We start from the raw sequence: 26,474 nt of genomic DNA, 5'->3' as shown, positions 1-26,474 counted from the left end.
AGACAGCCTGCCTTTTGAACTTTCCCACATTGATCTCTTTCAACAGCATCATCAGATAGGGAAAACTAAAAATTCTGAAATTCTGAACATTGAGTTTATAGAACAGTGAAGTTTGATGAAGGAAGAGGACTTTTCTCCTTTTGAACCGGAGTAACACTTGGGTACCTGGTGCATGTGCTCAGGGTTGATGTTCAACCACTACCATTTGTACTCTGTTCCCCACTCGTCTCTATGGCTTTTCCTCAACTTCGAGCCTATCTGTACCACTGTCCTGGGCATCAGGATAGGGAGAATAGTCCTATGTAGAGATGATGCCATACAGTGACACAAAAGGAACTTTCCAGAATAGTCCAGTAAAGAGTGGCCTCGGGACCAGTCAGCGACACTGCAAAGAGAGAAATTTGGCACAATTTATTAAAGACCCTTCCTAAATAATGACAAAAGGTGGGGGGGCATCCTCAGAAAGCAGTATTAGGCATGTGCCCTTTTGCAGAAAATCAGTGACCATACAACAAGTGCATGTAGAGCCTTCCTCGGGCTGTAGAGCATTCAACGGGATGACTTCTAACCTGCCCGCCTCCTCTGATTCTGTGATTGATCATTGAGAAATTTACATCAGTATTCTAGTGAGACCAACTGCAAGAAGACTCCGAGGCACCAAGAAATCAAATTGATAATGTTTTTCTCCAACTGGCTGAGCTTCAAGAGAAGCAACAAAGCATGGCATAAAAGGAAACTACATACAGTCCTTACAGCCCAATTAGTGATTACCTCTGTTCTTTCAGGGGCGATGAGTTGTGGAAGGAGCGAACATACAGAATCAGATTATCAAATCACACTCCTACAAATCAGAGCCATCTTCTTACCTAGTACCAAGCTTTACTAAATAATTACAAGGATACAGGCAACCTAAAGGCTCAGCTGAAACAAAAAGGTCTGGGTTTTCAAGGGCAGCTTCCCACATCAGAAATGCGCCTGTGGCCCAGAGTAGATGAGGTATCGACATGAGGTCTGTGGGATCCCACACACAGAGGGGAGCCTTGCAGTCACAAGACGTCTCCATTGTATGCCTCAAGGAGTCGTATAGCTTCCATGACCTCCTCCAGGAAGCGAGCCATACCTCAAAGATCCTGGATTCTATTTACCACAGGTAATCCTTAGCCCCAGACATTCTCTTAAGAGCATTTCAGAGACAAGGTGTCTTATGCCTAGCAAGAGTGTTCATCTCTTTACCTAGAGTTTCCTTCCCTCCTTTCTTCCACCACCCCAGAAATGCAGGCTTCCACAGGAAGTGAGTGGATTGCAGGCCTCAGTTCTTTCCTTCCACTGAGTTGTCCTCATTCCGGATCCTTACAGGAGATAGAGACAAACTTATATATTGCGAAGTTTCTCTGAAAGTATAGGCCACCATGATGATTCATGAAAATGAAGCTTTCTAATTAAAGTTTAGTCAGCAGTTCTAGGCAGTGCGGGTGGATTTTTGCTTCTCTCTTTATTCTGCTTGCACACTATTCACGTGCACAGCCTCCCAGAGTCATAACTGGGAGGGTGGAGAAAGATCACTTTAAATCTGTAATATCTGGGGAGAAAAAATTGTATCTTCCCCCGACACACTCCAGAGATTCTGATATGTATGTATATCTGGATCAAATAATTGAGCACTCTGATAATTAGATGAAAAATGCTCATTCACTGAGTTTTTTTTTTTTTTCTTAATGAGGCTTTGAGATAGGACTTTTCTTCAGGCTAAAGACATATAAGTGGCTCTCTTAGTACAGTGTATCCAAAGTAGTCCATACTGTAAGTATAAGCTATGTCCAATTTACCTAATTTAAACATACCCACTATTCTAATGTTCACATCTAGATACACGAATAGGCTGTTCCTAAACCTTTGACTAAACTTAACAATAATAATAATATTGTAATAATAATGATTTACCTTTTGTAGCATGGTTCAGAGTTTACAAAACACTTTCACTTTTGTCTCTGCCATTTCAGGGGGCCACATAGCCTTCAAACCCTGATTTGAGCCAGGAAAGGGCCAAGTTAAGAACCCCTAACTTAAACAGAAACTTAACTGTAGGCTTCGTAGGCCCAGGCAAAGAGTATATGAGCATAGCCCCTTTGTGTGCATCTGCAAAGTAAGAAAAATTGACCGGAGTACTAAGGACAGTATGAGCTAAGTTCTCTGCTTTAGAACCCAACCAAGTATGGGGAGACAATGATAAGTATAGAAACAGAGTCTGGGGTTGGGTTTTTTCTCCTACCTTGCATTTAAAAAATGGAACCTTCTGATCGATTGTAGTTCATGAAGTAATGCACATGTCAAGGAGAGGGACATTCATGTGAGTTTTGATGATAGTGTACTTGAGAGGGAACTTGATGGAAATGCCTCTTAGTTGTATATCAGGAGTGGGGATTTTTTTTTTTTTGTCACGAGGGTACATACAAGGGCATTTGCAAGTACTGGTAAATTATTTCATTTTTATGTAAAGTGTGAAGAATAGAAGATCTGGAAAGATAAAAATTCAATACATACAATAAATAACATTGCATATCTTGCATTTCTATGTCATGCCTGTTTGGAAGGAAAATGGGAAAATGAAAAAGGAGGGGGATCATAGGAAAAAGAGAAAGATACGAAGGGAGTAAAATATAGAGGAAGAGAGGATAAGAAGACACTCAACAGGGAGAAATAGAATTAGAGGAAGAAGAACCTAGAATTAAGGAACAGAGGAAGTCAAAGCAAGCTGTGAAGTAATACCGAATACACGTCCTTACTCTGGTCACACCCTGTTGCTAGGTGACCCTGTTAGCACTTTTTAAGGACTGTTCTTTATAATGCTGACTCCTCCTGTGTTTTTCCCCTGGACCTTTTGGGGAGCTGCTACAGACCCCCGCTGGCCACGTGATGAGTCTGACTTCCCAGGATTTCAGCCTAGAACAACTCTGCTTTGTTAAGAGATGCCCCAGCTAAAACTCCGTTACGTTTGCAAAAAGAGATTGTACACATAAAGAGGTTCTTTCCTCTTGTTTGTCCTTAAAGCTAAATGGAAATAAGGCAGAGAGCCAGCCTCTGCTGGCAGATAAAAGGCTCTCCATTCCTTTAGTCAGAATCCATGGTGCACCTCCGAGCACTGTTCACTTAATAGCAATCCACTGTAACTAAGTAGAATTAACCGAGTGTCAGAGACTCGCTCCCCCCCCGCCCCGCCCCATGTTTTCAGCTTGAATTTTTCTTTTGCCGAGCTATTTTACTTATGAACTGTGAAATTCTTTTGGTTTGGTTATCTTAGAAAATACAGAACACAATATTTCTTCATGAAGCTTATAAACTCATGGGTCTGCCAACTTTTTCATTATTAAGCCTCACATTTCACCAGACTTGTCTGCTCAAATGAGAAGTGTCCATGGGCAGTGAACATGAAGATGGGAGTTACAAAGTAGGGACACTGTATATTAAGTTTTAAAAATAAAAAATTTTTATTACAGTTTTAGATTTCTTTTGTTTTTCTACAGTCATTACATGAGACAGATACTGGAAGCTCTACGCTATTGTCATGATAATAACATAATTCACAGGGATGTGAAGGTAAGTCATTTTTATCACTAACTTTTTTTTTAATTTCTTTTCAGAGTAACAGTATTCATGTTTTTGCACCACACCCAGTGCTCCATGCAATCCGTGCCCTCCCTAATACCCACCACCTGGTTCCCCCCAACCTCCCACCCCCCGCCGCTTCAAACCCCTCAGGTTGTTTTTCAGAGTCCATAGTCTCATGGTTCACCTCCCCTTCCAACTTCCGTCAACTCCCTTCTCCTCTCCATCTCCCCATGTCCTCCATGTTATTTGTTATGCTCCACAAATAAGTGAAACCATATTTTATCACTAACTTTAATGTTTATGAAGAGAAACTGATAAAAGTGATAATGATCAGAAGTGTTTCTTTAATATTCTTATAGAGAGCACCTTAAGGTTAATTTTACTTCCAAATTAACATTTATTTAACTACTTTATTTTTTTAACTACTTCATATTTGAAGAGTCATACTCATTCTTAACAGGAACACTTATCATTTCAGTTTCCTTATTCTTATTAAAATGTACATGTATTCTGAAATTGTTATTCCTCTTTTGCCATTATGTGTTTAAGAGAGAAATGCAAAATCCAACAAATAGGAAGAACCAAATAATAATCCTATCCTAAGTTAATTGGGGGGGGAATTGGTTTATATTGGTTATTTGGTTTATATAGTAAAAGTTAATTATATGCTTATATTTTCATAGTGTTGCATACATAATAATCAGCATTTTTTGCACATAGTTCTTTAACATAATCTGAAATCATAAATAAAAATGTAATACAGTTTTGCACCCTTAGGAATGTGCCTACTACCATTATTCGGTCTTTCTGCCTATTTCTTCCCAGTATTAAGTTCATGAGAACTGTCAGCTCCTGGCTCATAATGTTGTCAGGCAGAACATGGAGGCAGGCCAGAAAGTGAAACAGTGGGCCTTCCTCCTGATGCCCAGCCCCTTCCAAGGCCTCCAATAGCTAAGAACCCCTGGGGTCTCCCTAGCCCTATTGTCCCCTTTCTGTCTCTGGTATTTTGTCACTGGCCTCTCTCTAACACACAGCATCTACAGACATGGGGCTCTCCTTCCCTCAAAACGTATTATCAGAGGCCTGGCCTCTTCACTATATTTTAATGGTTACGAAATTTAGTAGAGTTTAGTTAAATTTTCTAGAACGTTTGGGAAATTTTAACTAAATTATTGTGGTTATAAGCTGAGATAAAACCATAAGGGAAGGAAGGGAAGTCTGAAGAGGGAGAATCAGAGAGGGAGACGAATCATTAAATAAACTGAGGGTTTCAGAGGGGCGGGGGAGTGGGGAAATGGAGTAACTGGGTAATGGGTACTAAGGAAGGCATGTGTTGTGATGAGAATTGGGTGTTACATGCAAGTTATGAATCGTTGAACACTACATCAGAAACTAATGATGTACTATACAATGGCTAACTGAATGTAAATAATAATAATAATAATAATAATAATAAATAAGCTGAGTAAAGCATGAGCAATTCCAAAACAGTCTAGTGGAATGTTACCATAGCAAATGAAAAACAAAATCATTGGAGAAATGTACAGAATACACTTTAGTTGTAAAAATCTTACTCTTTACAAATGTGATAGGAAAAGGAGAGTCTTATTATCAGTACTCAGCACTGAAGAACCCAATGGATACGTAGCACTTTTATAAAAAAGTATTTTTTGGTTACACAAATAAAGAGAATAACAAGTGTAAAAAAGTTAAAGGAGGGAAATTGTCAATGATAGTAACAGGCTGTCTTACTCTTCTACATTTAATTAATAGAAGAAAATGCAGATATAAACAGTAAAGTATATCTCCTCATATATATCATAAAATAGATGATAAAAATGACACTTTGAAAACATAAAATGTATAAACAGATTTTTAGTTCATATAATATCACTGCTTTAGAAACACTTTTGCTCAAGAGGCAGTTTTTGAATTCTGTCCTTGAAGAGTAATTATATGAACATCATATAATAAGTAATGACTGACAACATACTGTACTGTAATACTTTCAATAATAGTAATAATAATAGACAAAATCAAAAGACAACTGACAGAATGGGAGAAGATATTCAGAAATGACATATCAGATAAGGGGCTAGTATCCAAAATCTGTAAAGAACTTATCAAACTTAAAGAACAAATAATCCAATCAAGAAATGGGCAGAGGATATGAACAGATATTTCTGCAAAGAAGACATCCAGATGGCCAACAGACACATGAAAAAGTGCTCCACATCACTCGGCATCAGAGAAATACAAATCAAAACCACAGTGAGATACCACCTCACACCAGTCAGAATGGCTAAAATTAACAAGTCAGGAAATGACAGATGCTGGCGAGGATGTAGAGAAAGGGGAACCCTCCTACACTGTTGGTGGGAATGTAAGCTGGTACAACCACTCTGGAAAACAGCATGGAGGTTCCTCAAAATGTTGAAAATAGAACTGCCCTATGACCCAGCAATTGCACTATTGGGTATTTACCCTAAAGATACAAACGTAGTGATCCAAAAGGGCATGTGCACCCAAATGTTTATAGCAGCAATGTCCATAATAGCCAAACTATGGAAAGAACCTAGATGTCCATCAACAGATGAATGGATAAAGAAGTGGTGTGTGTATATATATATATGTATATATATATATATATATACATATATATATATAGTGGAATACTATGCAGCCATCAAAAGAAATGAAATCTTGCCATTTGCGACAACGTGGATAGAACTAGAAGATATTATGCTTAGCGAAATAAGTCAATCGAAGAAAGACAACTATCATATGATCTCCCTGATGTGAGAAAGTGGAGATGCAACGTGGGGGGTTGGGAGGTAGGAAAAGAATAAATGAAACAAGATGGGATGGGGGGGAGAGAAACCATAAAAGACTCTTAATCTCAACAACTGAGGGTTGCTGGGGGGAGGGAGATAGGAAGAGGGTGGTGGGGTTATAGACATTGGGGAGGGTATGTGCTATGGTGAGTGCTGTGAAGTGTGTAAACCTGGCGGTTCACAGGCCTGTACACTTGGGGCTAATAATAGATTATATGTTTATAAAAAAATTATAAAATATTTAAAAAATAAAAATATAGTCAGCTTTTGATTAGTCATGGTATTTGATATGATTATCCAAAACCAAATAAAATCCCAAAGTAGCTATATTTGAATATTGTGCTTCAGCTTCTTATTTACCTTCTGATCGATTTATTCAACAAATATTTGAGTGTGTACTTGATGCACAATGCTGTGCTTGGAACCCTAGAGATATTATGATGGTCTCAGTAGGGAGATGAGGCAGTGTATCTGTTACCGACAGCTGCAGATCAACACATAACTGAACTTGGGGACTTCAGACAACAACTGCTTTTTATTTGCTTACAATTCTATAATTTTGGGCAGAGCTTGATGGGGACGGCTCGATTCTGTTGACAGAATATGGGCTGAGGCAGCATGGCTAGTACCCACATGGGCTTCAGTCTTGTGGCATGTCCACTGAAATGACCAGAACAGCTAGGAGCTTGCTGGGCCCTTTTTGTAGTCTCTCATTCAGGGTATTCCTCCCTCCCTCCTTCTTCCCTCTCTCTCTGTCTTCATGGGGGCCCCGTCTCCAGCAGGACAGTGTCTCAGGGCTCCAAACAAGCAAAGGTGGAAATTGCCAAGTCTCTTGACACCTAGGCCGGAAGTTGACACTGTGTCGTGTTCTCTGCATTATGTTGGTCAATAGATTACAAGACTAGCGTGGATTCAAGAGGAGGAGAAATAGATTGTGTCTTCTGGTTGGAGGGGCAACATTAGGAATTTATCTGTGGCCATCTTTACAGACAAACAAAACAAATAATTATTGTCCAAGGTAGAGGGTGGGAAATAACATTAAAAGACAGAGCCCGAGAAACTTCACAGAGGTCATGTTTGAGCCTGGTCTTGAGTCATAGGGAAGTTACATGAAGACAAGAGGCTTTTCAAGGAAAGGCTCAGAATTAGTTTTGCATGAGATTTTATTAGTTTATTATCCCTAAGGCACATGCCAAATAAGTTTGAGGAAGCACCCAGAAACATGTTGAGGAAGTGAAGATAGAAGTAATTCTGAAACTGCAAATAAGAAACCACCTGAAAAGGTACCATCATCCAGTTGGCAAGTGCACTCAACACAGAGCATACACTAATGTTGACATTCGTTATATTTCAGTGCCTGAAATCTATATGTTTTATATGGGTAAATGGAATACTCACATTTAGCTAATCAGTAATTATGAATTTGGGTAAATTTTTATTAAGACATTCATCCAAAACTATGTATCAAGTGCTTTCGGGGGAGGGGGGTGAGGCAGTCGTCTAAGAACCAGAGCTCTATCAATGAACAAAACAGTGTCACTGCCTCCGTGGAATAAGCTGGCTTTCTAATTCAGGGAGACCAACGCTAACCAAAGCATAAATAAGTCAACTACATAATAGGTTAAGATGTGAAAGGGACTGCAGGGGAAACAGAGTGGCCAAAGGGTAGGGACTGCTTAGAGAAGGGGTTGCAATTTTAAACAGGGCGGTCAGAGCAAACCACATTGAAAAGATGACATCTGAGCAAGTACTCACAGGAGGAGAGAAGGTGGGCTGAGTGATACACAAAGGAAGAACGTGCTGGGTAGAAGGAAGAGCTAGTGTGAAGGCACTAAAGCAGGAGCATAACAGACTTAATTGCAGAATAGCAAGGAGGCCAGTGAGGCTGGGGTGAATTGAGCTGTAAGGAGAGTGGATAGGTAGATGAGATTAGAGAGGAAAGGAGGGGAGGGGTTTGACTTCTACTCTGAGAGAAAGGGGGATTCCCCGGAGGGTTTTGAACACACTGTGATCTGACTTTCCACAGTAACAGCAGTACATTGCTTTGTTGATGATACATTGAACTAGGGGCTTACAGGTGGAAGCAGGCAAACAGAAGATGGTCCTGCCTAGCTGGACTAGAGTGGTAGCAGTGACGGAGTAAAAATGTAGATTCCAGCTATATTCTGAAGGTTGGGTCAACAGGGTTTGCTAATATAACTTTAGTAACTCAGGTAACCCAAAGTAGTTTTATTCAGGACCTTGCCACAGGAGTTTTCCAATGTTGTGGTCATTATAAAACTTCAGTAACAGTACATCTCACATGGCCAGTAATTTCAAATTTCTATTTGACATGTTCTTAATGTTTGCTAATAAAGCAGCCTGTTAGCTTTTCATCACGTTCAGATAGCCTATATTCAGTGACTGGCCTGTGTGTAGATTTCTGTATAGGTTTTGGTTTCTGTAGTTTGTTTTTGTCAAAGTTTTCTTCCCTTACGCTTAACTGAAGAAAATAACAAAAACATTGCCATGCTGTATTCCTTTTAGAAGAATTTACTTAATCATCTCTTTCATCCTGCCAAGAATATTCTCATGTTCTCTCCCTTTCCTTCTCTCTCATAACCTGTGCACCGATCCCAAAGTATTAGATTTTTCCAGAGGTCCTGGCATTTTATTAATTAGTAATGTTTTTTTCTTAACTTGATAGGCATTTCTTTTTGAAATCATTATAATTGAGTCTAAAAATGTTTGGTCATATTAAAGTTAGATTTGAATATATGGTACCTCATGACCTGCAGTAGGAACTTGCTTTGGAGAAGCATAAATTGCATAAAAGGCAATTGTGTAACACTTTGAAATTCAGGGAAGCATATCTTCATAGTACAGGTTTCTCCCAACTCCCAAGTGTCCCACACTAGTGACATTTTGAGTCAGGTACTTTCTTGTGGGAGGCTGTCCTGTGTATTACTGCCTCTACTCACTACATAGCAATAGTATTTCCCCTTAGTTGTGACAATCAGAAATGTCTCCAGTCATTGCCAAATGTCCCCTAGGGCACAAAAGTCTCCTCTGGTTAAGACCCACTGTATAATACTACATTGTTCCTGCTTCACCTCCCCACAGGCATTAATTAAGGCATGCGTGTCTTCTTTTTTCTGTCCTCTTCCCTTTTATTCCTCATTTTCTTGTGAGAGGATACGAAAACTTTCATTATGTTTCACATCTTTCTCATTTCTTCTCTCACCCTGAAATTAAAAGAACTCTAGAAAGAAATAGTACAGTTGCCAAGGTAAATGCAAAGCCTGGCTCCTTGCCTGCCTTCATTGGCTCTATTAAGCATTAAGAGTCAGTGGGTTTTTCTTGTCGCCCCCCAACTCCCGGAGACAGCTTTACCCTACGTCACCTGGGCGTGGAGAGATGAAGCATTCTTAGACCTTTCTGTGGCTCTGACCTACTGACATCCAGTTTTAATAGCTGAAGTTGAAGTTACACCGCTTCTCTAAATGCAGATGGCCATGCGCACAGTTACTTTCTGTTCCGAGTAGGACCTGTGCCCAGGAGGTTTGGGGGCTTGGTGTCGAGTTCTCAGAACTGTGCAAAACCCCAGAGCCAGACAGTCATAGACACTCAGCCAAAAGCCTCCACCCAAGCTTTTCTGCCTGCGCTTCCTTGAAATGGTTTTCCTCCTAAGTGGTGAACACGCCTGGCTGCTTTTTGGTCCCCTTCTGTTCTCAGTTCCCCTTTCACCTGCAGAGGGCCAGATTTGATAAACAGGTGTTCATCACATTACACTAGTTGCTATGGCATTATGGATTTCATACAGTATTTCTTCCCCTATTGCGCTTGGTTGCTGACATTTCTTCTACGTCTCTTACTCCAGCTTCCCAGAAGTCCCTCATATTGTATCAAGAAATTGAAATTCTCATTAAAATGAAAACGTGGGGGGGGGGTTTTATTCTTTATTATAAGATGCACACTGATTCATCCTCTGCATTACTTTAGCAAGATTGAACATAATGCATGGTTAGCTTGAATGTGGGATTTTAATAATTCTACTTAGAAAAACGTCATGAATTATAAGATCTAAAATTTGTCTTGTGTTTCTAACTGCCACGCTTCTCTTCTCCTACCCCACCCTTCCAAAAAGAAATCATCTCCTTGATTTAGAAAGAAAAGAATGAGGAGGGGCGCCGGCCTGACATGGTCAGGGGAGCATGCAGCTCTTGATCTTGAGGTCATGAGTTCAAGCCCTGTGTTGGGAGTAGAGATTATTTAAAAAAAAAAAAGAATGTCTGTGTCTTTTGCTTATTAGATGTGAATTCTTTAACCGCTGCTGTCCTTGTGAGCCAGGGCAGCGAGCACATATGATATGGCCAAAGCATTTTCTCCTGTCAGGTAGAAAACCTTTCTAGCTGTAGTTAACTCTTCCCACCAGTATCAATTCAATTTGAATTTGGGGGCAGTCAGAGGAAGATCCATGGCATTAGGCAGTAGGGTTGAAATGCTTAGCAAATTACCAGTGTCCCTCTGTGCTGCTTTTGCAGTTTGCCAAGCCAGATTTCCTTTCAGCTTGTCTTCTTCCCATATTTGTTCCTGACAACCCCCACTCTGCAGCCCGCAAGGCCAGGGATGGGCTGGGAGAGTCCTTACCAAATAAAGAAGATTGACATCTTCCCTCCCACCCTGCAGGAAATAGAAGCTCTTCCAGGTTGAGTAGTCTATCCATAAGTTTGCTCATCTATTCTTTTTTTTTTAAGATTTTATTTATTTATTTGACAGAGAGAGATGTCACAAGTAGGCAGAAAGACAGGCAAAGAGAGAGGGAGAAGCAGGGTCACCCAGGTGCCCTGATCATCTCTTCTTAATGGTTGTATTCCCAATGAGTAGTTTGAAAGCCACCTTAATGGGAGTGTGTATGTGGAAAGGATAAAAGGAAAAACAGGGGTGCTTGGGTGGCTCAGTGGGTTAAAGCCTCTGCCTTCGGCTCAGGTCATGATCTCAGGGTCCTGGGATCGAGCCCCACATCAGGCTCTCTGCTCAGCGGGGAGCCTGCTTCCTCCTCTCTCTGCCTGCCTCTCTGCCTACTGACAGGTAGATCTCTGTCTGTCAAATAAATAAATAAAATCTTTTTTTAAAAAAAGGGAAAACAAATACTTGTGCCTGTTTTCTGTAGTGAAGCTTGTTTGGCCAACAGGCTGACATTTGGGGCTCCTACAATTTTGTTTGGCTGTGACCCACGCATTAAAAACCTTGTTTTTCTCAAACAAGTGTTTGCCAGAGGGCAGGGGAGTGAAGGAATGGGTGAAACAGGTGAAGGGGGTTAAGAGGCACAAACTTCCAGTTGTTATAAAAGAAACTAGTCATGGAGATGGGAAGTGCAACGTAGGGAATACAGCCAATAATACTGTAGTAATGTTATACGGTCACAGATGGTGGCTACACTTACCATGATGAGCACTGAATAATGTATAGAATTGTCGAATCAACTATGCTGTGCACCTGAAACTAATCTAACGTACAACATGACATGGTGTGTCAAATATTACAATGAAAGTTTTTTGAGCACAGTTTTTCTGAAATCCACACTTTAAAGGTAGAGTAATTTAGAAAGTAGTATTTCCTCTAAAATATTTACCACGACATTAAATGGTCAATTTGTTGATTATACAAAAAAACTCTACATGTTTCACAATTACCTGTTCAGGAAAGTATCGGTGGTGTGAAGAAGAGCATGGTGATAATAAGCTCAGGATAGAGAATTAAAATGGGAATTTTCTATCAGAATGAGTAACTTAAAGAGAAATTGCATACCTCTTTTCCTCTTCTTTAAATGTAGGAAACTCTACTTTGATAATATTTCATATCTTTTACTTAAAATTGTGGCAAGGCAAAGTGGTGTTTTTAATAATGATCTTTAGAGGAGGTATACATATAGACAGATACACACACACACACACATCCATATATACATATGATGAGATTTAATACTGTATCACTTATGTAAAATGAAAGCAATGATTGGACACCTCTGTTTACAGCCAGCACTTAGGGAATCAACCTAGAGTTCCCAGGTCTGCCTTTGTGTCCGCAAATTAATCTGCCAGAGATCAGATCACTGCTATAAAAGAATAGATGTACCCTGTAAACATTTGAAGCCAACATGCATTTTTTTCAGCTGTTTTTCTGAACATTTTGTTTTCTCAGTTAAGCATTGCACTAAAAGGGGAGGGGATATTTCCTGTTTGTTTTCTATTCTTTTTTAATGAAAATTATGCAGATGTGTTAGAAAAACCTCTGTTGACATAGAACACATGGCTCTTGGGGAATCTGTACAAGTGTATTGTTTCTACATTTTTAATTCAGGAACAAAACATGCTATGAGATTAAAGGCTTGGAAGTGCTATGTGAACTTATTTTACACTTCTTTCTGAGCACCGAAGAAATGACCACGAAGTGAATAAATGAGTCTGAGCAGTCTCTGAGGAAGTAAGAGGTTACCATTAACATTTATTCAACTTCAGTTTCATTTAACTGTTTTTGTCTGGCTCTTATCTGAGCAGATAATGCAAGTACCGTGGGTGTAGAAATTGAAAGCTGAGTACAGCTCAGAGGGCGCTTATGATCTTTTTGGGAAAATAAAACACATGAAAAAATGTTTTTTTAATTAGACTGTGTATAGCACAGAGTATAGTCCCCATCGTTTATCTTGCTGACGAGACTACATGAAAGAAAGAAATGACCGAGAAATGCTTACTGTTTAAATATTTATTTAGGTACTGGAGAAAATTGAGGTGACTTATCTATGCACTTCAGGTTTTTCATCAGCAAATTGGCATCCTTTGTGGTGGTGATGATTAAAATACATGCAAAGCATATAAGCAGAGTGTCTGGCACATAGCAAAAGCTTAGTGAATGACAGCTACTCAGAATAGTAACATCATCTGATTTAATAATAGTACCTATGAATTACATAGTATTTTTCCATTCTGCAAATGATGAAATTAACACTTTAAGAGGTTAAGTAGTTTACTGAGAATTCTCTGGCTAAATAAGAGCTTCAGCTAGGATCGAACCCAGGGAATCTAACTCGAGACCAGTCTCTCAACAACAATACTATTATACTGCCCTTACTATTCATTCATTTATTTGCACAAAAATTAATTGGACATATATGCATGCCAGATACCATTTGTCATTAATTACATTATTTATATTGAATACAGAGGGAAATTTACAAGATGTGATGAAGATAGGCATGTAATGACATCATATTCGCTCTTTATTTTGACCAAACTTAATCCAAATATTCAAATATATTTATAAAAACACTGGCTTAATAAATATGGGAATCAATGAATATTGCTTCTCGCAGTAACATAAGCAGATGATACAAGATAATGCCTTTATAAAACCTTGGATTTTTACACTCTGCTATTCATACATCTGGATAGGACTTGAGCAACATAATTTCTGATTCACTTTTTTTCTTTTACTCGTTTTTAAAGTTACCAAAAAACACTAGCCATAGATGAGCCCTTACACTGCAACTACTAGAAAGCAGAAAACCATTTGCTGCTTTATCCTGCAGTCATGACCTGTTGTGTTTTAAAGAAAAGCATACACAGTTGCGTTTAAAGAGAAGATGGTCTTTTGCTTTCATAGGCAGTGAGATCCTTTTAATATGTTTGACTTTTGCCTCTGAGAGGCTCTGCCATCTCAACTTGCAGTATTAGTAGAGCTGTAAAATGAATTTTATGATTATTTCTAAAACCGAAGAGGTTTTCCTACTGCCTGCTTTCAAGCAAGCTGTGACCTGTTGATCATGTAGTTCAATATCCCTAGTAGCCATATAAACACTTTTCTGTTTGGTGGTGTTTTCTATTCAGAAGTCAACTATAAGCTTGTATATGTGGGGATTCCGATTTTGTAAAGAGATTATATAGTGTCTTTTTGAACGTTTTATCTAAAAAAAGAAATATGATGGGGTCTGTGCTACTTCTAGCTGATGCAAGACAGGTGAGGACATTTTTAATTTCAATTAAATAATTCAGTCGCTGACAGTTCTCATTTTGGTGTAGAACATAAAAAATGGGTTTAAAAATGCTGTATGGAAGGAAGCAAACTATTAGCAGAATCTGGATGACCAAAAGGTGCCTTTTCACAGAACTGTAAGTCAGATCTTTCTCCATAATGGATGTACAGGTCCTTATTTTTCTCAGATGGCTGACAAAAGAGTAATACGATGTTAGTACGACTAAAAAGGAAAATCCCATAAATGTGGTTCCAATGAGGCCCGCGGTCTGCGAGATCATGGCTCCTAGTTCCGTCTGCCGGTTATAGCACACGTTCTCCTCTCCTTCTGTAGCCTCTACAACTGAGTAGTATATGATAACTGGCATAATTATGCCTAGTACAACTCCCCATATGTAAACACACAGTTTTCTAGCAAAGTTGGGCTGGCGAAATTTTTTCAGTAAATGGCCATAAAATACTTTCTCGTAGCATGAAGTGGTCTCTTGTACTGAGTCCTTTTTCATTAAGGTAGCATAGCGGCTTATGGCAATCCAACTTAAAATTAAGAGGCTAACAAACATACTTACATGCATGGATAGAGTTCCCAAAAAATTGACCACTGTGCATTGTGCAGATCGATACTCCCATTGAGAACCTTTTAGGAAATAGATACCCATGAAAGGCATAGCACTGCACACAAGTAAGTTTGCAGTCACAAGATGTGCTAGGTAGATGTGCGTTGATGTTTTCTTGCCTATCTTTGTTAAAAATAGCCATTGAGAGAGAGAATTTCCAAAGAGACCAATGATGCAGAGGAAGGTGTAAATGATCGGCAAAGCCAGGGAAGAGATCCTGGATGGTTGAATACATGTTGAATTGTTGCTCATTTATATCAGATTTTCTTGGAATTTTGTCTCAGGAGCTATAACAGAATGGCAGATATTTAATGTTAAAATTATAGATGGTGTTTAAACTGAATAGTTTTTTAAAAGCATTGGATGAAATAAAATAGTAATGTAAATGTACTGGGTAGAAAGAGAGGATATAGATGCTTTCTCACCTTTTCTAATCACGGTTGTCCAGTGGAACTACAAGTAAGACTTGATGGTGGACAGTACCTTTGTCTAAAAAATGAAATTTGATACAAATAGTTAAAGGCCTGAGATTTATCATTCTTTGATTTTTTTTTCCTAGAAAGGTAATTGAAATATTTTAAAGCACATGCAAGCAATACATACTGGCCAAAGGAAAGTGTTACAAAAGTATTTTGTGGCCACCCTACTACTTAAGACTTTTAATTACCACCTTAATAAATGCTTTTCAAAATGGCTTCTCTCCAGGATGATGCTAAAGCACCCTCTGTAATATAATACCCTTAGAATAGTGTCATTTTGCATTTCAGAAGTAAACTTAATTCTACACAAATACTCAGACAAGATCCTGAATCAAACAGAAGGCAAGTATAGTGACCAAGGATAGACATCAAAATCCCAAGGTCTTTACCAAGACATCAGAAATTTCCTATTTCAAATATTTAATGTTAAACTACCATACTTCAGTTTTTTAAAAAAGTTTACTTTAAATTCTGTATCAAAACTGTAGTTGCTATGCTTGTTGGTTAGAGTGCCCTCATGTGTCTTTGTGTATAATTTTAGTACCTTGTGTTTTCAGAGAATATGATTTTTTTAGAAGACATTTTAATCACAGCATAAATACAGGCATGGTTTTTGGTTTTTTATGTTTTAGTTTTTGTTTTTAAGTTTATTTTTTTTTTGTAATCATCTACACCCAACACGAGGCTCGAACCTAGGATCCCGAGATCAGGTGTCACGTGCTCTTCCGACTTAGTTAGCCAGGTGCCCCATGTCTTATTTTTAAATCTTTTTCTTTTATCTTTCTTGCATAAGATGGTACACCGGAAATGTTGAAGAGTCACATACAAACTCTCTTTCATTATTTTGTTCATTCCTTATTTCTTTCAGGTGTGAATTACAAGTTATTGGATTCAGGTCAAGTAAGAATCATGAGCTTTATTCAGAATGTGCCACATTTCTCTGTGTTTATAGCTTTCTAGGTACCGCATTCTCTTTCATAAAAATTTAGAGTGGAGATTCTTTAAACCTTTTTTTAAATCACATTCGGTCTTTTGATAAAAACAAAAATGTTGCCATGGATCTACCTTCATATATGTCCCCAGCCCCTCTGAGCTCTTTCACTCTGCCCCTCTTCAGAGTCACAGTTTTAAGTTTTGCATCATGGATTACAGAAATAGGGAGGGTTTTTCCCCAAATATGCTGTTAGAATTTTTAAGTAATTTATTTTTTTGTTTTTTATTTTTTGAAATATTTTATTTATTTATTTGACAGACAGAGATCACAAGTAGGCAGAGAGGCAGGCAGAGAGAAAGGAAGGGAAGCAGGCTCCCCGCTGATCAGGGAGCCTGATGCGGGGCTCCATCCCAGGACCCTGAGATCATGACCTGAGCCGAAGGCAGAGGCTTTAACCCACTGAGCCACCCAGGTGCCCCTTAAGTAATTTTTTAAACCAAGCAATCCCCACACAAGGACTTTGAAAGCATGAGGATCTGTATAGTGCCTCTAGCTTCCAGTATGGAGACCCTTTACTAATGTCTACCAGTTTCTATCATTTTATTTCTTTGCAATTTTTATTTAGAAAACAGTCCAGATGCTTCAGAGGGAGTATGTGTCTGAATGCAGTACAGCCCAGCAGATTGGAATCTGGTTGCAATTAGTGCACTGTCAGTTGTAAATATATAAAGCCTGATCCATACTGATTTAAAACCAGTCAGATAGAGAGTGAAATAAGCCAGTTGTTTCCTAAGAACAACTGATTCAATCCAAGTAGATCTTTTTATAACAAATGGAGCTTCCAGGGTGCCTGGTGGCTCAGTCAGTTAAGTGTCTGCCTTCAGCTCAGGTCATGATCCTAGGGATTGAGCTCCGTATCGGGCTCCTTGCTCAGTGGGGAGCCTGCTTCTCCCTCTGCCTCTGGCCCCGTGTGTGTTCTCTCTCTCTCTCTCTCTCTCTCTCTCTCTTCTCAGTCAAATAAATAAATAAAATCTTTTTTTAAAAGGCAAGAAAGAAATGGAACTTCCTTTTATGGTTATAGTAAAGAAAAACACTGCCTCTGCCTTGTGTAGATAATGCGTTATATACTAAAATCTGAAAAGGTAATAGTGCTTCTGTATTCACAGATCGTATTCCCCTTGTTTCAAACTAGCCCACCTCAGACAGCATCTGCCGCTGCCTATTACTGTCACCTCGCTTTGCTATTTCACACTAGCAGATGTTTCCAAACAAAAAGGAGGGGAAAAGACTCTAATGATCAGTTATCAAAATTTAAACATTTTAGTCCTGTTAGAGTTTTTACAGAGTTAACTTTTAAGCTACAAGTAAGTGATCAGTCTTACCTGCACAAGTAGTTTACACCAATCAAGGCTCTGTTCAGGACAGGGATGCAAAATTTCAGACTTAAAATTCTCCGACCATCCAGTATCTTTCAGTTCTAGTCAGTGCGACCAGATTCTTGCATGACACCAACTACAGTGAGGGGAAAAAGGAAATTAAACAGTATTGAAGAAATTGAATAGTTATGGTAAATGTAGCAACTACCTCTCAAAAAAAACCCTCATTTCTCTATTTCTGTGGTGGGAGGAAGTTGGTGGACAATATATATATTGTACTTCCTTATGATTATTTTATGAACCAGCTCTACCTCAAGGAGCTTTATATTAACATGCTTGGCTGAAGTTAAGTTCAAAGGTTTAGTCCCCTTAGCTAGTTTCATACATCACAGTGGTAGAGGGAACCACTTCATACTCACCCAAGAAAATATGAGTATAAACTTGTCTGTAAAATCGCTTGTCAGTAGTTCATTTGCAGTTCATCTTTATCAAGAATAAGAGGAAACAAACCCAAAGTTTTCTTACCAGTAGCGGCTTACTGAAATCAGATATCACAGAGCTGGAATAGAACTTCATGATCATCTATGGATACAAACCCTTCATTTTAAGGATAAAGAAGTGAATGAGATCCAGGGCACCTGATCTGAGGGTGGCTCAGTCGGTTCAATGTCTGCCTTCCGTTCAGGTCATGATTTCAGGGTCCTGGGGTCGAGTCCCACATCAGGCTTCCTGCTTAGTGGGGAGTCTGCTTCCTCTGCCCCTCCCACCCACTAGTGCTTGCCCCCTCCTCCACAAAAATAAATAGTCTTTTTTTTTTTTTTGAAAAGGCAAGAAGTGAGACCCAGCGTAGCACACTGTAAGTAAATACAGACTGCACTCGAGTTTGGGTCCCAACTAGGTTACCAAGTGAACTAACCCATTCTACTTCCAACTGCCCTCTGAGCCCCCATTCAGATTCAGATTAGTGTCCATGGTTTGGAGCATTTCATAAAGGCTTTGGGGAATCCCAGAAAGTGCCAGAATCTGAAGACCAAATACTCCTCGGATATAATGAATAGTTACATCATGCTATAAAGAATCCAGTTGTATATATAGTATCGTGTAATGAGCCTACGAACTAGTAACTAACTGAAAGCTCAGGGTACAGCTGAGGAGCCAGACTTACGTCACACACTACCCTCCCTTGTGTAGTGAAACCACCCGGAGGGAGTCAGAGAATGGGAACAGAAATCTAATTTCATCAAACTTGAGCACTTCAGTTATCAGTGAATCTGCATTTAAAATTAATAGAAGGATCTTGCCATTTCTCATAACCCCCAATGTGTATCTTTGTTCGTGTTGATTGCTTAAGTCCTCCCTACTGTTTGCATAATTGTTCTCTGTAAAACAAAAGTGAGAACTACTTAAGTGGTTCTGCTGCTGTTCATCTTTGTCATGCTTGCTATTATTTCATTAAGGACAGTGACTCGTCCAGGGTTGTATGGCCATGGACTGCACAGTAATTTGGCCTCTCTGGAATTCCTATTATTTTTACTTCATCAATTTCTCATGTCCCAGGAAGGAATTACTTAGAACAAAAACCCGTTTGAACTAATTTAGAGAAGAATGGAAGTGGAATGCTGTTTATAAGTGATTGAGAGATCATTTTAATATTACCACTTTGAGGCTTAAGCCCCTTTAGTCAAAAAAAGGGAGAGAGAGACCACTCTTGCCTTTCCTTTCCTCCATTGTCCCCAGACTCAGTAAATGACAGCATCACTTTCTCATTATTCAAGTCAAAAACCTAGGAATTATCCTGGTTCCTCTCTTTCCTTCGCATCTCACATCCAGTCAATTCCTGTAGCTTCTCCCATCACCACCAGTAGTAGCCACACTTAATGAAAGCTTATTATGTGCCAGGTATCCTGGTCTGTGTTTTGTCTTATTTCATCTTCACAATACACTGTGAAATAAATAGTACAAAATATATTCAATTTAAAGATGAGGAAAACAACCTCAGAAAGGTCACAAAAAATGCCTAAGATCATGCAGCCATCTGTCCTCACAACATGATGAGTGGCTTACATACACACACACATACACACAGCAAGTGACTCAAAACAAGACCATAGGTGCAGTATCTTTTTTGTTTGTTTGTTTAATCTAGCCTCTGAAGTCAGCACTGTCACTTCTGCAGTATTTTCTTGGTCACACAGAGCCAGCAGTGATTCAATATGAAGAGGTAGATAGCAGGAGACGGTGATCACTGGGAGCCATCTTGGAAGCTGGCTACCACAAGATGTCAGTCAACCATTGGACTAGGGAAAAGTCAAAAGTACCTCTTGAAATGACTGTCAGGCAGCTGATCATTTATCGAGCAAGAATGCCTGGATTGGTGTACATTCTGTCATTTCTTCCTGTCTCTTGATTTTTAGTGCTCTGTATTAAACAGTGCAGTTCATTTATTTTTTTTTAAGATTTATTTATTTATTTGACAGACAGAGATCACAAGTAGGCAGAGAGGCAGGCAGAGAGAGAGAAAGGGAAGCAGGCTCCCTGCTGAGTAGAGAGCTCAATGCAGGGCTCAATCCCAGGACCCCAGGACTATAACCTGAGCCGAAGGCAGAGGCTTTAACCCACTGAGCCACCCAGGCGCCCCAGTGCAATTCATTTAATGAGTATTTATTGAAGTTCCTAGTATGTTTCTAGTGCTGTGTGGAAGTCACAGAAGTGTATTAGCCATAGGCTAACATAGGGTTTCCAGAAATTCAGGAGTGATTCCACAAGCAAGCCAAGAATTCAGATTAATAATGTGATGTGTGGGGGCACCTGGGTGGCTCATTGGGTTAAGCCTCTGCCTTCGGCTCAGGTTATGATCCCAGGATCTTGAGATCAAGCCCCACATCGGGCTCTTTGCTCTGCAGGGAGCCTGCTTCCCCCTCTCTCTCTGCCTGCCTCTCTGCCTACCTGTGATCTCTCTCTCTGTCAGATAAATAAATAAAATCTTTAAAAAAATATATAGTGTGATGTGTGATAGAGAAGATGCTCTACAAATTAGAAAGAGGAGAAAACAGTGAATCATAGTTGTTCTGGAAGGCCAAAGGAGCTAGAAGGAAAGGGAACACATGCTAAGCTATAATTCTGTGCTAGGTAGGGACTGGGCAGAGCATTTTACATGTAAGAACTCGAACAATGGGTGGTAGAGGTTCCATTTCACATGGAAGGAAATTGAGTTTCAAAGAGGTTAAATTGTGTGCCCAAGGCAACACAACAAGTAAATGAACTTGAAAGCATATGTTTTTGTTTTTTTTTTTCAATCTCTTCCTCTGCTGTTGAAAGCAGAAATTACTGGCCTTTCTCAGGGGTCAGTTAGTTGTACTCAGTAGTACTTATGGTAAGTAAACTGGGGTCAAGTTTTGAATACTTTTTACTTTGTTCAAACAGGGCTTCCCATCCTATGCTCTAAGGTAGCAGAATTGACCATGGGAAAAATCAAGTCCAATTTTCTAATCATTGAAACCTTTGAACTTTAAGCTAAGTTCTATCTCATTGATAGCAGTATAAATTCTTTTTGATTGAGGCAATTTTTGAATTCCTTAACTGAAATATAAGGAATTTTCTAATTTATGTTTTTCTAAGAACTACTACAATTGGTCGAAAAGCATAAATGTCAGAGCATACAAAATTAGCCAAAATACAACTTGTCAGGTGGAAATTTCAAGGATTGCAAGTGCTGTGTACACGTGGCTTCTTGGACTTTTCTCACTCAAGCCACCGGTCTTTCTCTTTGGTTTCTCATTCATCTTTCCCATCCACACCCTCTGCAAGGTTCCGCTTCTGTTACCCAAGTGCAAATGCCCTTGTCCAACACTTCTAATTCTTTCCTACATCATCTGCCAAATGCTGATCCCCTGAGTGTTCTGCTCAGACCCTTATGATTTACTTCTCAAGGTGTTAGAGTAGTTCCCCCAGAATACAAGCCCTGCCTTGTGTTAAGTTTCCTGCTTTCGAGATACGCGCACACGCATGTGTGTGTGTTTGTGTGTGTGTCAAGGGAATGTTTCACTCTGTTCCCAGAACCCATTTGGAGTCATTCAGTAAGAATGGTTCAGAGGGCAGGCAGGTGGTAATTTATTTTGACAGTCTGTGGTGAGCTGTATACAGCAAGGGTGCACGAGACTTCTCCTGACTTACAGGGATTATAGGGGTCAGGAGTAGGGTCCCTCATCACTTTCCATCAGAGCCAGAATGCAAAGGACACCTAAGACACATCACTCATACCTGCACCTCATTGCTCCAGCTACACAATTATTTTAGGCTGGCGTCCACACTAGCTGTGGTTCGCCTTTTTGAGTACTCTTCCTGACCAGTCTGCAGTTCGGGCCATCGGGAGGCTGGTGTGCAGGCAGAGCAGATAGGCCTCACACAGTCTGTGTTAGAACAGCACATTCAAAAGATAAGTGGTTCTCCAAAAGGGGGGGCAGTGGAAGCCTTTTATCCAGTTCAGTGCACACCCGAGACAGTGGTCACCTTGAGGAGTGAAACACAGACCTTTGACTCAAAGCTGTGGTTTGTTCAAGGCTCGCTGAGCCCCCTGCTCCCTTCAGGATGTGGTGTCTAGCCACAGCCCCGTCCCCACGGCACCGCTCGCAGGCTCTTGCTGCTGCTCGAGCAGCTGTACTTCAGGCCATCCCACCCTTAATCAGGGTTTTAAGAACTTCTACTAGGAAGAGCTGATTTCTCAGTATATCGTGGGAGTATCTCCCTCAAGAACTATTTTTAAAACAGCAGAAATTATAGTCCAGAGTTTGAAAGTTTATCATCGTGCAGAAAACTGATTAGCTCCGTAAGGAAGGTCCACTGACAAAACATAGAGGGACCTACTAATCAAAGTTTCATTATGCTTCGCCTTTGGCTTTGTCTCTTCATATAGGTTTGTGTGCACCGGATAGACGTGGTCTTCTAGAATCGCATACCACAATAACACTGTAGCAGTCTCGGTGGCGGCCGTAAGAACTGGAATGCCCTCTGAGGTGGCAGAGGGAAGCAGATGGGAAATAGGTTTGGGGAAGGGAAGAAACTTCAGCATTGGATTAGATGAGGCAAAAATCTTTTTGAGGACAGTCAGATTTTGAATTTCAACATCTTTGAGTCAGTTAAGTTTAATTCATATCCTGCTTCAGAACCTACCATTTTTTTTAAAGGTTCTTTGAAGGGCGCCTGGGTGGCTCAGTCGGTTAAGCATCTGACTTTGACTCAGGTCATGATTTGGGAGTCCTGGGGTTGAGCCCCACATTGGGATCCCTGCTCAGTGAGGACTCTGCTTCTCCGTCTGCCCATCTCCCTGCTCTCTTTCTTTTTCTCTCTCTCTCAAACCTTTTAAAAAAAAGGTTCTTTGAAAAGGAAAAAGTAGAAAATTTTCTGAAAATGAAACCTTTGATGATAGAATTCTAAAAATAATTTAGGCCATCATATTGCCCCAGGTACAAGATACATCCCTACACCTCTGCCCTGGGAAACAGCACATCAGACTGCAGTGAGATTTGGAGAACCAAAAAGGCATCCTATATCCGTTCCCTGGAACCCGCAGTGTCCCTTTCTTCCCAAGACCAAGGTTTCCTGGCCAGTTTATTACCAATCATTTCCTTTGGATATCTAGATACTGTTGTGTTGAGGTTAAGTCCCCTGCTCCATGTCCTTATTCAAGGGACAAAACAGGTATGTGAAGGGAAGGCGAGGGGCAGTTAAGTACCTGTCTTACTGCCTGTATCTGAGTGTCTGGGTTGATTTTCTCTTAAGAGCCCCAAGTACTGAAGTAACAAGCTTGCCTGAGAACCACGTTTATTAGGAAGCTTATAAATGGCAGCTACTGAAGTGCTTCCTATATATATTCGATCGGTTTTTAAACCATCTCTGAGCTAAATGCCATCCTAACTACCAGCTTCTAGATGAGATTTAGGCCCACAGAAGAGAAATAACTTGCCGCTGCTAGTAGAACTGCCATAGTGTAGGGCTTAGAACTGGACCCAGGCAATGTGACTTCAGAGCCCATATTCTTGGCTGCTGCCAGAGTCTGGTTGATGGTGTTGGGTAAGGTGACCCAGTATCCCCAGTGACCAAAAACATATCTCACTTATATACCTGTCTGCAGTTTTCAGTCTGGAAGTTTATGAACTCCTGCCAACTCCCCATTGTAGAGGTGCCTTTTTCCATCCGTAGCTGGTAAGTAATCAGAGGGTTCTATTTTGAGACTATGTATTGTTTCCCTTTCAGTCCACTGATTTTAGCAGTCACGGATGAACCTCACCTAAGTCAGTTCTTGCGCTGATGGACGCAGATAAATTAGATTTGAAGTGGTCACTTGAAGGCGGCACTCTAAACAAGTCTTGGTGTTGAGATCATTCTCAAATAGTGCCATCTGTGGCATAGCTTCTAATATTACCAGATTTTCTCTTCTTCCCTGTCCTCCATCAAAAACCAGCCTAAAATATGCTGTTTTAATAAACAACAAGTAAAGCATTGAGGCCAGGAAACCTAAGTCCTACGGAGTGACGACCTCTGGAAATAGCTGGTAGAGAAAACTGGAAAAGAGAAAAACCGCTGCAGTTTGGTGTTCGCTGCAAAGTCTGCAGCTCGTTCTTTTGGCAGCGCTGTGGCCAGCAGAGGGCAGTGTATTACCAGCCCTGGGTAAACCTCTCCCAATGAAAGGCTGAAGCAGAAGCTGCCGGCGTTGCTCTGTTTTCCAGCCAGAAACTTAAAACCATTTAAAAGTTGTGTTTTGTTTTTTTTTTTTTAAGTTCTAACAGAATGATAAACATCATTATTTAACTAGCTGAAAAACACTTTAAATGTGAGAGAGTAACAGTAATTGTGTGGGCGAGGATTCCTTTCACGATTTCACCCCGATTTCCTTAACGATTTCATCCTAAAGATGAAAAGCCAGTACCAGTCATCTGCCTTTAACAGGATATGTCCTCTGGGGACTTTTTTGTTTTGTACCAGCGATTATCACAAGAGTTGCCTTTGTAAAACACAACTACAATCACCTGAGCAGTAAAAAAGAAAGTCTGACATTTTAGTATGTGAAAGTTGTAGTCATATCTTCTAGTTTTATTTAGCTTTTCTCCTAATCACAGCGATTCAAGGACATAATTTCAAAAGTCAAAGAATACTGAAAGGCTTGTAGTGAAAACTTGTCTATTAATAAATGTGATTTAAAGCCTATATCAGCTAATGAAGACAGTATAGTCCCTGTTGTGTTCCCTTTAGTCCTTCCTCAGACTCCGAAGATCCTTTCATTTAAGAAACCCCCTAACCTGTTGCCTCGTTATTCCCTTCTTTCCATCAGTGGGGAGCATATGTTTGTTGTTATCTCGGAGAACACATGGTTGGTTTAAATCTTTAATAACCCTGGGGCGCCTGGGTGGCTCAGCAGGTTAAAGCCTCTGCCTTCGGCTCAGGTCATGATCCCAGGGTCCTGGGATCGAGCCCGACATCGGGCTCTCTGCTCAGCAGGGAACATGCTTCCCTCTCTCTCTCTGCCTGCCTTTCTGCCTACTTGTGATGTCTGTCAAATAAATAAATAGATAAATCTTTAAAAAAAATCTTTAATAACCCTGCCATTCCCCACCCTGCAGTGGTTTGGAAAATAGTTGTCTCTTTCTCTCTTCCTCTCACACACAGCTTTCAAGTAAAAGAATTCAAGGCGTTGTCTCTCTTGTTAGTGAAATCGCTCACTATGTATTCATTGTTGCCTTTTTAGAAATAGTGCGCACACTTTGTGTTTATATTTTATGTGCATCATTTATCTCTTGACACCCCCAGACTTGGTGGCTTAGGACAACTCTCAATTCTGCAATTTGTTCTGGGCTCAGCTGGGCAGTTCTTCTGTCATTCTTACCTGGGATCATCTGTGCAGCTATGTAGCTTCTTAGTCATCTGGCAGCATAGCTGAGACTGGGTAGTCCAAGATGGCCTCACTCTTGTGTCTGGAGCCCCAGCTGGGATGGTTATGCAGGCCGAGCGTCTGTTTCCATGTGATCTTTTTATTGGCTTTATTTCTAATGTGATGGTCTCGGCTTCTGAGAGGGCAAAACTGGAAGCTGCAAGGCCTCTGAAGGTTTTGCTCAAATGTCCTGCAATGTCCACCACCTTTTATCAGTCAGAGCAAGTCACATATCTGCCCAGATTCAAGAGGTGGGCAAAAGACTCCACCTCTGAATGGGAGGAGCTGTGGAGAATTTTAATCTACCACATTTTTTAATGTGCTTGCAGTGGTAACGTTTTAACTAATTTTCTATATCTTTCCCTGGAAGTGCCTTTGCATTGGCTCTTTCCTTGGGGATTAATATAGTATGTGTACCTGGGAGTTCATGGCTTCTTGGGCAATATTTCAAAAAGAAAAGTTGAGTTTACTTTGTGAGAGCTGCCCACTCTGTCCCACTTGGGTCCTGGAGCTGTTGTTTTGTTTTGATTATTTCTTATATTACGAAGTGCATCAAAAGTATCGTGAATCTGGGCACCTGGGTGGCTCAGTTGGTTAAGCAACTGCCTTCCACTCAGGTCATGATCCCAGAGTCCCAGGATCAAGTCCCACATCAGGCTCCCAGCTCCAAGGGGAGTCTGCTTCTCCCTCTGAC

General features: G+C 40.2%; 2 protein-coding genes across 16 annotated transcripts in view; one reads left to right on the top strand and one right to left on the bottom strand.

Annotated features, from left to right (window-relative positions):
• The window catches only part of CASK (calcium/calmodulin dependent serine protein kinase), a 348,007-nt gene that overhangs the window by 167,357 nt on the left and 154,176 nt on the right, over positions 1-26,474 (top strand). For all 13 annotated transcript variants that reach the window (XM_032331663.1, XM_032331670.1, XM_032331666.1 and 10 more), the window contains exon 5: positions 3,522-3,594. In XM_032331663.1, coding sequence (XP_032187554.1) covers positions 3,522-3,594 — 73 coding nt within the window. The remainder of the gene's footprint in view (positions 1-3,521; positions 3,595-26,474) is intronic.
• On the bottom strand, positions 13,170-26,004 carry GPR82 (G protein-coupled receptor 82). 3 transcript variants are annotated; one of them, XM_032331677.1, is made up of 4 exons: positions 25,736-26,004; positions 17,863-17,992; positions 15,493-15,556; positions 13,170-15,354 (listed from the first exon to the last, which is right to left on the bottom strand). In XM_032331677.1, exon 4 carries the CDS (start codon positions 15,317-15,319, stop codon positions 14,309-14,311), a length of 1,011 nt encoding a protein of 336 aa, XP_032187568.1. In that variant the 5' UTR covers positions 15,320-15,354; positions 15,493-15,556; positions 17,863-17,992; positions 25,736-26,004; the 3' UTR covers positions 13,170-14,308. The 3 variants fall into 3 exon arrangements, with proteins under 3 accessions (XP_032187568.1, XP_032187570.1, XP_032187569.1); XM_032331679.1 differs by lacking the exon at positions 25,736-26,004 and adding an exon at positions 18,382-18,547; XM_032331678.1 differs by lacking the exon at positions 25,736-26,004 and having other exon boundaries at positions 17,863-18,372.

This window comes from Mustela erminea, chromosome X (genome assembly GCF_009829155.1).
Source record: "Mustela erminea isolate mMusErm1 chromosome X, mMusErm1.Pri, whole genome shotgun sequence".
NCBI lineage: Eukaryota > Metazoa > Chordata > Mammalia > Carnivora > Mustelidae > Mustela > Mustela erminea.
This window is presented reverse-complemented; position numbering and strand designations above follow the sequence as displayed.

Excerpts from the sequence above, each read along its gene's own strand:
- GPR82 (XM_032331677.1), bottom strand. The coding sequence starts at position 15,319 with ATGAGCAACAATTCAACATGTATTCAACCATCCAGGATCTCTTCCCTG.